This window comes from Falco biarmicus, chromosome 7 (assembly GCF_023638135.1).
Source record: "Falco biarmicus isolate bFalBia1 chromosome 7, bFalBia1.pri, whole genome shotgun sequence".
Taxonomy (NCBI): domain Eukaryota; kingdom Metazoa; phylum Chordata; class Aves; order Falconiformes; family Falconidae; genus Falco; species Falco biarmicus.
Window position 1 is genome coordinate 21,056,304 of NC_079294.1, and position 13,933 is coordinate 21,070,236.

A 13,933-nucleotide genomic window follows, 5' to 3' on the forward strand; every position below is an offset into this window, starting at 1 on the left:
CTCCAATGGGAAAACAAGCTTAGGCCACATACACAGGGGCATAAACTACAGTTCAGCACATACACTTGCATGAATTCAGGTGGTCACAATTTGGGGAATTTAAAGAAAGAAATTGGCTAAGTATCTTAAAGTAGTTCACAGAATCAGAGAACGGCTGAGGTTGGGAGGGACCTCCAGAGGTTATTTGGTCCAACCACCCTGCTCAAGCAGGGTCACCTAGAGCTGACTGCCCAGGACCATGTCCAGACAGCTCTTGAATATCTCCAATGGCACTGATACTCAACCCAATTATCTCCAGTTAAGATAGTTCCTACCTACTTAAAAGCACCATGAAGTCCTATGCTTCATTACAGTCTTCTAGCCTAACGTCATTTGCACCAATCAAATACACTTGGCCAAAGTATTCTGGAGTGAATTAAGAGAAAACAAGTAGGAATGAGTAAAGCATCTACACTGCAATTTATGTCTAGTCACAGAACAAAACTCAGCTCACGATCTGAGCTGTTCTGAAGAAGTACTTATGGGTTTAATCTTGCAATTGAGACAGCCAACAGTAACTGCCAAAAACAATTGATAAAGTCATCACACAAGTTTGATGCTGTAAGCAATGGGCTGTGAGTTACAAGCTTTTAATATAAATTTATATTTCATTTCAATGGCTAGCTCTGCCAATAATTATCAGAAATAGATTATATTCCACAAAATATCCAACTACTTGGTATTTCTGCCACTCCACTGCCACCACTGTAGCACAGTTTTCTACTCTTTTTCCCTGTTAGGATACCTCTGAGGTACATGTTTTCCTGCTGTTCTCACAATATAGAATTGAAGCCCCAAATGCATTCCCTTTGTCCTTTTCTGTAAGACCAGGTGACAGGGGTCTGAGAAGTAGAATTTGGCTTTTCAGACAGAAACCAAGAGATTGCCAGAAGCACAACTTTATGACTGCAGCTATTGCAAGAAAGATGTGCCAGCTGAAGCTTCAAGAGCAGATGCACAAGTTGCTAAAAGCCAGAAACATGTCTCTTCCATGACATTTGAAAAAGAAACTAAATTCCAGTTAGTACTCTCAGCACAAGACAATGGGAACCCAAGGCCTCTGGAGAGCACAGCTGGACTGACATTACTAGGACATTTACAAGAGGATCTGTGAAAATTTTTCTTTGATGTATTCATTATTAGTGTAACAATAAGCCAATAGTTTTACACAGTAGTTGAAAGTTACAGAATAAGGATTGAAAAAACGCAAAAGTCAGTCCCTACTACCAGAAAATTCAAAGAAATAATTGCTATCAAGTGTACCAAGCCCTAGTTAATACGACTGAAATCATGAGGGAAAGGAGTAGATTAAAAGAGAGGAACAGAAAGAAAAGAAAAAGAAGGGGTTGGGGTGGGGTAGATGAAAGAACGTCATGCTGCATATGCTTAGGCTCCACTTCAATTGTGGCCAAGGATTTTTGGTCCTGAGATGTGTAAAACGTAATTCCTGGCAGACTACCTTCTACTTACTCTAAGAACAAAAGCCCAGATAATCGAATCACAGAGGCAAGCCAGTAAGAGGCAAAACCATGCACATTCACAGAGACAAGTAAATGGCTAAAGTAAATGCACTCTCCCTCCTCCCCCCAACCAAAAGACAAACTCTAAGGAGAACATAACCTCAGGAACCAGTGCAGTGCTGAATTCTGAATCAGAGCAGACACCGTGTGAGCAGCTCAGATGCTCAGATGTCTGGCAGGAGAGACCAATATTAAAACCACCTGCCTCATTGTCTGCATTTTTGCTGCTGTATCTGACCAGGACTTCGGAAATTAACATTCACAATATTCACATGAACATGAGATTAGACAGAAGAACAGTTGCTAATAATTAATATCAGAGTTTTTTTAGAAGGGAAGAATCAGCTTCTATGTCTAGCTGTTAGCAACAATGACAGGAAAAGGCTTCCAGACGACTACAAGCTGCTGATTCAGAAGTTTGCCTTAGAAGGAAGAAAACTCTCAGGCGTGGTTAGAGTCTGCAGCTGGAGAAAACACAAGTTCAGTCTGAGCTTCAAGTACGCATAAAATGAACTATCATCAGGAATCTGGCAGAATTACTTCGGACTAGGGCTCCCCACTCATTCCACTGTAACTCTTCTCATTTTCTCTCTCCCCAAGGAAATTACAGCAGTTGATATAAATAAATGGGAGATCTAATCTGCTGCAGCTTTAGTCTTGTAACAGTAGCATTAGCATTGCATTTTGCAGAGTACTACCATTCTGGGGAATTTATTTTTATTCTTACCACTGCCAGTTTGAAAGCTTTCGAAATCCCACAAACTCTATTTCCTCAGGTGCTACTAGAGTATTTCAATAAAACTGTATCTAAATCAAATCTTATTTTACAGTTTCCAACATGCACATTTCCTGCTTCCATAAAATTTCCTCTTACTTATGACCTATATCAGCGACATTTTAAAGCTTTTGACCCTGGATGAGAGACCAGCAGACATGGATCACTTTTCCAAAATTATCAGCAAGTCTTTTGAATGGCCCTACTAACGTAGGGAAGAAGGGAAAGAATGTAGGAGAATTTGCCTTAAAAGCACAAACCAAAAAGCACCATCATCATATAAATAGATGAATGAGGTCATGAGTAATGGTACAGAGATGATAAACATTTGATAAGTGATTGCTGCTAAGTTACTAACAGGAAAATGCTTGTTAGACTCAAATTCCATGCTGCTGCTTACAGCTTTACTAACCAGTCAGCTCTGACAGAGACTAAACTTCTTAAATCTCAGTTCCCACGCACTTGAACATGTCTGTCCTTTCCTCAGAGGGGCCAATGAAACCCGGGGCAGAAAAGATCAGAGAAGTCAGAATTTTCCTCAGGCTTTTAGCAAGCTGTCCCTTAGCTTCTTAAAGTAATGCAAAATCCACACACTAGGGAAGCAGCATAGAGGCATCCAAATCTGAAACAGTTCTGCTGGTGCTTTGCACAGCTCCTTTAACAGGCAGGAGGTACAGTTCCTCCATATATTGCCTGTAATATAATATAACTCATGGGCGGGGTGTAGGCTTTTGCTTTTTTTCTCTGTGACAACAGATAATCTGTATAGGTGACAAGCTGCTAGGCTGAAGTCTTAACTCCTCTTGAGCATACGAGAAGAGCTGCCTTGCACACCTCCATGGTGGGACATGCACTGAGGAAACCACGTTTCTACATGAAGCATCACTGAAGTCTGAAACACATTGATTTTCGCTTGTTTGTCAAAAAGAGATCGAAATTCATAGCAATCAGAACTTCGGAGGATTCAATTTACACAAAACACATTAAAAATGTATTTTTTCAAGGAGGAAAGGTTTCCTAAGGAAACAGGGCTTATGCTCTTTTGATCCTTGTGGCATCTCTCTGTCTCCAAGAACTTTTTCCAAATTAAAAAAAAAAAAAAAGAGGCCAATTTCAAATTTGATAGAGGACCTGAGGGTTCCAGAATTATGGACTGCTTAGAAATACTCTTTTACAAACAGGCAGCCACACAGAGGAGAGTGCGAGACCCTGTAAGTAGCCACTGAGTACAAAGCAGTACCAAAATTACATCACCCTACTAAACATCAGGAAACCCAAATGCTAATTCATCCTTGAACCCAACAAAATCCCAATGATATCACCACAACCTGCTTCTCATGGAACTATTTCAAAGGGGCTAAGGCGGCAAGCTATAAATAAATACAAGCAAAAAGTAAGAGAGGTTCACCTCATATACACATATGTATTTGTATGTGTGCTTGTTTATGCATCTATATATGTATCACAACCATGAACACAGGTCTTACTGTATTACATAGTTTGAATGACAAATTTTGACAGAACACACTCAGAGGTTTTTTTATACCTCCTTCTGGACCTTTTGTGATGCCAGGACTGCACTGCACATCTTCCTGATAAATGAGGGGCCCAAGAAAGCTGGTTGCTATTCAAGGATCACCTCCTCCAAACTCAGCAGCGATGTGTCCCAGCAAAGAGAAGTCAGGCAAAAATGCCACGAGGCCTGCATGGATGAACAAGGAGCTGCTCGACAAACTCATACACAAAAAAGCAGCCTACAGAGGGTGGAAGCAAGGACAGGTAGCCTGGGAGGAATCCAGAGAAACTGTCCAAGCAGCCACAGATCAGGTTAGGAAAGCTAAAGCCCCGATAGAATTTAATCTGTCCAGGGACATCAAGGGCAACAAGAAAATCTTTTCTAGGTATGTCTGTGATAAAAGGAAGACCTGGGAAAATGTGGGCCATCTCTGGAAGGAAATGGGAGAGCTGGTTACCCAGGATATGGAGAAGGCTGAGCTACTACTACAAAACCAAGGCAGTGGTTTTGCCTTGGTCTTCACTGGCATGTGCTCCAGACATACTGCCCAAGCCACAGAAGGCAAAGGCAGGGACTTGGGTGTGTTGGTGGACAAGAAGCTCAACATGTCCTGTCAACGTGCGTTTGCAGCCCAGACAGCCAGCTGTATCCCTGGGCTGCATCAAAAGAAGCGTGACCAGCAGGTCGAGGGAGGTGATTCTTTCCCTCTACTCGGTTCTTGTGAGACCCCACCTGCAGCACTGCGTTCAGCTCTGGGGCTCCCAACATAGGAAGGACACGGACCTGTTGCTGCAAGTCCAGAGGAGGGCCACAAAGATGATCAGAGGGCTGGAGCACCTCTCCTATGAAGACAGGCTGAGAGAGTTGGGGTTGTTCAGTCTGGGGAAGAGAAGGCTCTGAGGAGACCCCATAGCAGCCTTCCAGTACCTAAAGAGGGCATACAAGAAAGCTGGAGAGGGACTTTTTACAAGGGTACGTAGTGGTAGGACAAGAGGGAATGGCTATAAGCCAAAGAAGGGCAGATTTAGATTAAATATTAGAAAGAAATTTTTCACTGTGAGGGTGGTGAGGCACTGGAACTGATTGCCCAGAGAAGCTGTGGATACCCCATCCCTGGAAGTGTTCAAGGCCAGGCTGGAAGGAGCTTTGAGCAACCTGGTCTAGTGGAGGGCGTACCTGCCCATGGCAGGGGGATTGGAACTAGATGATCTTTAAGGTCCCTTCCAACCCAAGCCATTCTATGATGAGACCTCCCCTGCTATCTTCTCCATTTTTAAGAAATTATTGATACTTAATTTACCATTTGGTCAGAATTTATTGTTAGCCTGCATTTCCTGCAGGTAGAAAACCCACAGATTTGTTTTCAGATCATCTTTCTATTGTTACAGTACCCACTGACCAGAAGGGAAACCAGGTAAGGCCACATCAATGAAGGAGGAAAAGTCTTTTTCCTATTCAAAAAGCAACAAGAAGCAAACGAACAAGGAATCAGCAAGATAATACAGCTTGTTTCAGATTGGAAATACCAGTGGTATAAAAGAAAAAACCTAGGATCTCCCACAGAGCAGAGCACTCCTTTCCTTTCCTTAAACAACTGTCAATTGGTCGAGTATTTCTCTCTGCAATTCCTGATCTTTCTGTCAGGCTGTTACATTTATGTTGATGAATCTAGGCTTTTAGTATAGGGTTCCCACCGAGTACACCTTGGAAAGCTGCTCTAATGATCATCTGCTGACCTTCTCCCTAGCTATGTTCCCACCTACACCCCTTGTGCCAACATCAGTGCTCATGACACAGACACATTAGCTAGAACAGTAAAAACCCATACAAACTGCAATCAGTCATTCAATGTATTTCTTCTCATTTATGTATTTCAACCAGCTTCTGCAGGGGTCAGGTGGGTGCCAGCACAACCCAAGTAAAGAACAGGACCTCCCCTCTCAATGGCATACTGCCTTGTTTGTACCTCAGACTGCAATCCCAGTCGGAGTGGCGGCTGCTTCTTTTAGAAGCTCTCACTGTTACCATCTAAGTTCCTCTCCCCAAGGCAGTTACCAGGGTGTAGGGTCCAAAAGAGGTAAAGAACAGTCACCTGGGCAGGCTACAAACCTCTTGAGGCTGTCCCTCAATGAGAAAACCTAAAGAAGAGACATAACTGAGGAAGCTATTTCTGAAATGTGTTTTGGAAAACTTGCAGTTAAGAAAATTTACCTACAAGAACAGATACCTATACGTTCTTTTATCTTCTGCTTTGTAATAAGCTCTGGGGCACAAATCATACCTTTTGTACAATGTTTTAATAAATTTAAAGAGTAATCTACCACTAGGGCTAACAGTGTTGTGGTGTTAAGAAAACAAAAAATTGTTTTGAGAACAGCTGTCTTTTTTCATACTAGCCAGGGAAGCAGCTTGCAACCTGTACTGTTTGAGACTGTTTTTCAGGAAGGTTGAAACTGGCACAAAAAAGAGTTTAGAAGTTTTCCATCTCGGCCCGAAAATCAAGCAGATACGTCCAAAGGCTTTTTACAACAGAAACTTTGCTCCTTGGTAAGAAGCATGCCTGTCTCATGAACTGGAAAAAGAAAATCTGTGACACAGCAGACTGGAGGAACACAAGTTGCTTCTAGGACATAAAATTCAAAGCCAAAAATTTGTATTCCCACTCCCTAAATCCCTAATCTTACAAGCAGCCAACTCTGTGTGCGGCAGTTTTAAATGCTTACAGAAGCATCATCCGGAACAATCCATCAACATTTTTACAGCTGCCTCTTTGCCATGCAGAAAGGCCGTAACACTAATTTTATTCATGAACAAAAGCAACTTAGAAACCCTGATTGAGGATTTCTATGGCAGGGAAAATATTCTTATTACATTCCAAAGAAAGCAACAATTTATCTGAGCATATGAAGGGGACTCTCCTGTACATGGCTGAAGCTGCATGTACCCCAATTGCACTCTTTTGTTTTCTTCAGTCATCTGTTACTTTACTTTTTCAAATACACATTAAATCAAATATTCTATTAGTCAAAATGGTTTGGAATTCATGGTCGCTTTTTCAGCATCTAGACAAAGCCTAGTTTTAACAGTTCAACAAGAAACACTGTCAGTGCATCGCCCATCGCGTGTCATGTTTAGCAGTGCATTCCTGCTCACTCTCCCTTCCCTCTCCCATCGTTGCACGAGGGATCCTACCAAACTGCAGATCTCCGGTGGTGCACTATGAGGAACACAAAACCTGCAAACCTCAAAGTCTCCTGAATTAGGGTTTCACTCCACCAGAATTTAGCTTCAGTGTGGGTCACTTTGGACTGATGCATTACTGTCCAGAGGTCTAAAAACATCCCCCCCCAATGGCTTACAGAAATGAAGAAGAGAAAGGAGACAGGAAACAGGGCTGGCAGGATGCCCCAGGGAATCGGGAAAGAAGAGATCAGAGTAAAAAGGTTGACGAAAACTCCCAACCCCTTCTGTCAAGACCTTGACTCTAAGAGACACTTTCAGTATGATCCTCCCACATCAATTACAAAAGTAACAGGGAAGATATGAATAAATAATTTCATAGCCAGATAAATTACTCATGTATGTATTTTATATATATGCAATGTTATGCATATAGCTGGGATTTAAAACTGCCATTTAGATAAAGCTAAAAAACCCCAACAAAACAACAAACAACCTCATCAAGCAATCCTTGGAAGAAGCCAATTTAAGACAGAGCAAGACATTGATTTTCTTTTTATCCAAACACAGCAACATATTTGGACACTGGGTGCTTCTCCTATATTAAGAAATACTGACTGCAATAAGCTACTATTCATTAAAAAGTCTTCTGTGCACAGGAAACTCACAATATGTTCTTTAGAAAAATAATTCCCTTTCTTCTTTTTCATTTTTAAAGCTAGACATTGAGAAATACTATGTCCTGAGATAAATGGCTTTTAAGTTAGATGACACAAAGAACACAGAAGAAAAGTTCTATTTCTTTACAAAGGCAATGCACAACCATATAAGACCCCTGGCACCTATTACAGCTAATCCTCTTCTTGGAAGGGTTACATTCATGCAATAATTCTGTCCTAAAAACCAGGTTGTCCCTAACCAGGGCTATTAGGCACACAGACTTCAACATAATGAAGGCTGTAACTTTATAGGGAGTTGGAGCAGTCTGCAGTACCATGAGCGGTGCATTCCTGAAACTCTCCTATACCAGTGTAATGTCAACAGAAAAGGCTGAGTGGTGATGTAATGTCTGAGGGCATGCCAGAGTCAAGACACTTTTTGTTTGATTCACAGGGTACAAGTTATTTCTCTCCACCCCCACCTTTTTTAAAGCAGGCAATAAGCAGTTATTTTACAGCTACAAGCATTATAGAGCCTCACATTATCTGCACAGTGAAAAAAAGGAATGAGCTGATAGCATTCATCATTGTGACACAGACAACAATTCCTGAGCAAGAAAAGCTTTTGATCTATTTTAGTTTGGAGGGGGGGTTGTGTTTGGTTGTGTGTTTTGTGGGTCTTTTTTTGCTGCTGCCCATCACCATGGCCTCTGAGGCTCCTACACTTAAAAAAGCATTTGGGTACATGAAGCCCTTCAATACTTCCTGTATCCTCAGATCCAAGAAGATACTTTCCACACCAGTCTAGCAACTAAAACCCTGAGTATATGAACAACATTTCCCAAATTCTAATGCTGACAAGAAGAATGAAAACTCCCCCAGTACCCTGACACAACTCCAGATTCTCACACATTCTATGATTTGTATGTACACAAACACTTGCGTGCACTAGGGTAAAGTCAGTGGGAGTTAGGTGCATAAAAAAACTGCCTTTAAAATTCTGGGCCTGGATGCCCATACCAGAAGGATGGATAAATTATGCACTTACATAAATCTCTATAGCCAACAGAGGGAGTGGGCAGCTGAGCATCATGCTTGATCCATCTAGCCTACCCTACTCTTCCTCCCTTCCACAGCTGTATGACTCAAGCAAGCTCCCAGATAACACAAATGGCATACGATTTTAAATGCATTTATCTAGCAACATCAGAGCTCTCCTAGAAAGAAAAGAAAAATTGGTGTCATGCAAATGAGGTCATTACACTCATGACATGGACAAAAACAGCATTCTGAGAGGAGCAAGAAGGCAATTATAAATGGGTGCAAGTAAAACATTGCCTCTCAAGCTCTGGTAGTTGTAAGAAACAAGAAAAGTCTGACTGTGGCATTTCTAGGAAAAATGCTTGCATATACTGCTGGCTGATTTTCAAATCAGATTCACAAGGACTAGGGCAATAATGCTTTTGGAGGAAAACAACAGTGTGCAAAGACACAGAAAGAAACAAAGTTGTTCATCTTCCAAGATCCCCTCACCTAGCTCATGCTACAACTCACACACCCATAAAAATACCTGCAACAACTCAAAACCATCATAGCAATTCAGAACGTGCTCTTTTAAACTTGAAAAAAAATATCATTGGGGTTAACAGCTGAATCCTTCTGAGTTTCGTTCCTTAAAGCATTAATGGTATTTCATTCTTTGTTAAGCGGTTTCAATGTACTTGCATCGGAGATGCTCCAAAAAAACGAGCTGGTACACAGATCACTGCACACCTGCTGGTAGCAGGTTCCCCTCTGGTATGACAAGTCAGGAGTTCTGGACACAAGTCCTGTTGAGTACCTGTCACAATCTGTGGAGTCTAAAAAGGCAATACTGAGAAAAGATTAGTATTGAGAGCCTAACTGCTGTCAACAGACAAATCAATCACTGTTCCCCTACTAGTAGCCTGTTTTATATGTGCAAAGAAATTGTATTAATTTAACACACACACCTTGTCAAAGTAAGACTAACACATCTGATTATCATGGAAATTTAAGTATTTAATTTCTTAAAATATAAGGTGATCTCTAAAGGAACTCATAAGTTGTGTGCTTGCAGCTCAGACTGCCATACTACAATCCAACAGCTCCATATGGGACTGTGTTATTTACCTAGATTTTCACCACTGTGTAACAGCCAACTTCCAAAGGCAAGTACTGAGATACTAACAGCTGTGGGTTTTAAACCCTGGTGGTCATGATTTACAGGAAAACTTCCTGCAAGTAAACCATTTTCCATGTACAAACTTCATAGAAAGATTAGCAAAGACTAGTGTGAGGAGCTGGCTCCCACAGCACTGAAAAGGCCTCTCTCCATCTCTCACCTACCCTCTGATCCCTTCCTTATATTGCATTCAAACACTGGCCTAGAGCTCTCTGAGTGTCAGTATAAGTCATTAACCCAGAAAAAAAAAGTAAATGCTTCTGCCAGGTTAGGAAGCTGATCATAAAAGGTCTTGCATCACATCTGCTGGATAAGAAAGGCCTCCCCCTTTCAGCAGTTCATCTTTTTCCCAGTGCAACCGCATTCTAAGCGCTGATGAGTTAAGGATATCCCTTTCTTGCTAGGATTAAAATATAAAATGGAAATGCAACTTTATCAGATTAACTACCTGTGAAGACAACATAATTTGTGAACACAGGGAAGTCACATTTTAAAATTACCAGGCTCTGTATGAAGTATTAAAACCTAACTATTTAAGACAGGTTAAAAGAGAAAAAAAAAAAAAGATTGAGTTATCAGTACAATAAAGATGAAAACAAAATTCAAAGCCAGAGAAAATCAGAGGTGCAATGAGAGATAATTTCTGAAGAAGTCTTCCTACCACAAGGGCCGCTCATAATTTGAGCACAACTTTCTTATCCTTAGATCCCTTCAAACGAGCCTTAGCCCACACAAAGTTTTGATCCTACAAGGAAATAAAAGCAAGAAATTCTATGAAGCTGACTTTGTATGGATCCCGAATGAAAGACGTTCTTTATTAAGACAAGGGAAGCAATATTAAATGGGAGAGGGGGTTGGAACCAGATTAAATTGGAAACAGATTTACTACTTTTTTTGGTGGATTCTGATTTGCTGAGGGGAGTCTTGTATACATTATTTCATACTCACAAAACTCACCAAAAAGCAAACCCATACTAGTTGTATAGAACATGTTCTATGCAGAACATATAGAACTAGTTGCATGAACATTACATACTTTTTCATTCATCTTGTGTATCTTAACAGTAGGTTCCAACTCTAACCTTTTCTAGTTAGACCTGGAATTGGATTCTCCCTAAGGGCTATCCATAGCATTGACAATCTTAGTCAGCTGAATTTGAGTGTTACTGAGCAGTTTCAGACCTATACAGTTGGACTACACGTTGGCATTTTCTGTGACTTCATTATCTTTTTTCCTTCCAGTTGGAGGATGGGTATAAGCAGGTATCTAAATGTTAAAATCCACACCTCTAATATTCCACATTAAACTTCATCTGATTTCTAACTGGTTAGTAGCATTATGTCCTGCAACTTATCTGAACAGAAAGTCCATTAAGCCAAAAGAATATCAAGTTTTTTAAAAATGCAGGCTTCTGAAGTGCTGCATCAACCTGATACAGAACAGCCAAATTATTCCCATTAAAATAACACCACATCTATAAGAAAATGGCCTAGAAACAACAGACATTAAGGCTTTTTCAAGATCTTCAGTAACAGATGAGAAGCTAAACTCTGTGTCAGAGTGTACACAGTCCACTCTGACTTCCAGAGGAGAAAAAGCGTCATCTTTAAGCTGACTAAATAATAGACCACAAATCACCAGCAGTTTTCTTCTTAAACAATACATGTGTTTGGCCATTTCTTATAGTAAACCACTATTTTTTTCAGGATGGTTTAATTATTGCATTTTTATATTCCTCCTGCCAAAAACTATGTAAAACTCAGAAACACTGCTCAAGTTCAGTGATGTAAATGTATTTCCTACTTGCAATCTGAAAGAAGCTCAACTCTGCCTCCTGCAGCAGCAGCAGTAGAATTAATTACCAAATTCTGACCACAGGAATTTTCTTGACGACAGCAAAGAAATTTTCAGATCTTAGTTCTATACTATCATGGCTTTCAAATACATTTTTTTGTCCTTAAACATTATTAGTGCTTATTAAACACAGCTGTGCAAAGACAATATCCAGCTCTAGAATCATGGACAGAGTCCTGCCTCGGTGCAGTAACAAACTATTCCTAACCACCTGCCATCACAACTTACAGCACACTGAACTATAAAGACCTATACTCTAATCCAGTAGTATAGTATTAAAGGAGAAACATTATAATTTGAAGTAAGAATCAACCACTCCGTAAATCCACAATATTTAAGTTTTGTGTGATTGCCTCTACTGTAACATCAGGAGCAATACTGAAATGCAAGGAATATGCCTCCTTATAATATCTAGATAATACTGTCTACTCATGGTTCTCAAATCATATTAATGGGGCCTAAAAAGCCTCTGCAAATATTTTTCTTGTGAATATTATATTCCAAGTATTAGAACACATCAAATAAGAGGTAAAATTTATCACGTGCTTTGCAATGTTTTTCTTCTTTCAGAGCCTTGCAAAACAGCTCTGAGGTAAGCCTACATGCGTCCTGCGTCCTGTTTTAGCTCCTGAATCAGAAAAAAAAATATATATCCTTATTACAGAGGTGTTTTCAAACATTCATGGAAACTGGAGACATGGGACAGCCGTTGCTTGCTTATTACCTGATCACGATCACCTGCAAAACAGCAGCTCTTCATAGTACATGAGTTGAAGTACCCTTGGTTGTCAAACTGGAAGACAGGCAGTCGGCAGTGGATGTCGTAGAGGACAGGGGGAAGGCGCCGACGCAGTGCCAGCAGCTGGGTTCCATTGCTGTTGAACCGGACACTCATGGCACTCTGAAGGGAGAGGTTTCCACCATAGCGGAGCAGTGAACTGGGAAAAGAGAAGAAACAAGTGAGTTGGGTCATGCATATGAACTGAACTACTTAAAGACAGAACTCTAACTTTACTGAGTCATTTCAAACAAACGAGCCCACTAACCTATAATCCTATGTAGTTTCTGCCTCAAAGCATCAATTCCTGAGCAAACTTGATCCAAAATCTGAATGACAAACTACCAAAATACTAAGACTATAAAGTCTTCAGAACAGGAAAGTTAAAGACTGTGAGTAAATTTGTTAATAACAAATACATTTCCTGCACAGCAGCAAAGTCTCACAGAGTAGCCTTAGCCTTAAAAAGGCTATTCTTGTAGTTCTGCCATATCTGCATTTGAGATTGACCCTACCAGTAGTCAGCTCTTTTTGTTCAGCTGCTGCCTGAATCCAAGTAGCCCAACCTTTTTTTTTTTTTTTTTTCTCCTTTCTTTCCTGCTCTGGCATGGGATGGCATTTTCTCTGATTGTAGATACTCTGACCATTATCTCACTTCTGCTTCTATTTACATTTCTACAAGGCATCAGAGGATGTTTGAACTCTACAATCAGTTCCAGTTGTCTTAAAAGGCCATTTTACTAACAAGTCATTGCAAGAAACGCTAAAATAAGTCACTTGGCTAACCTCAGACTTGCTTCATCCAAAAATATTGCCAAGTAGGAAAGGCAATTATGCTACCACATGACACTATTACCTAAAACTCTCACATGGTTGAATTAGCTGGTTTCTTTGTCCCATATAAGGCTGTATGATCAGAGCTGGAGTATCTGCATCAGTTCATATTGACATTCATAAGACAAAAACCAAAGGGTCTCAAGTTTCCAGGCTCTCTCTAAAACAGTAACAGAATATGGAATTTGCTCCATCCAGGAACCTGAAGATCATCAAAGCATACCTGAAATTCAACTTGCATTGTATGGGCTTTCTGGTTTTTTCGAAGATTTAATTCAATCCCTGTACTTGAAATGACTGCGTGCATGAAACGGGAGACAAAGAAGGAAAACATTTTATCCCTTTTCTGTTCAGTGATCACCAAAACCTCCTTAAGCAGTACCAGAGCTCAACCTTTTGTTAACAGGTTTTGAGCAAGCCCCATCAAATCTTGAAAAAGAGCTGTTTCTGTGTGCTTTCTGGACCAGAAAAGGCATGCCAGCACAGAATTTGCAGATTCTAGAAGGAAGTTTCTTCACAGATTTTAATGCATTACACTGCCTGATGTAGCCCTCTGTCCCAACATTTGTGAAAA

At 40.5% G+C, this 13,933-nt stretch overlaps 1 protein-coding gene across 4 annotated transcripts in view; it reads right to left on the reverse strand.

Annotated features, from left to right (window-relative positions):
* DCAF5 (DDB1 and CUL4 associated factor 5) overlaps positions 1 to 13,933 on the reverse strand; it is a 77,438-nt gene that overhangs the window by 25,029 nt on the left and 38,476 nt on the right. For all 4 annotated transcript variants that reach the window (XM_056344828.1, XM_056344831.1, XM_056344830.1 and 1 more), the window contains exon 6: positions 12,472 to 12,685. In XM_056344828.1, the coding sequence (XP_056200803.1) occupies positions 12,472 to 12,685 (214 nt within the window). The remainder of the gene's footprint in view (positions 1 to 12,471; positions 12,686 to 13,933) is intronic.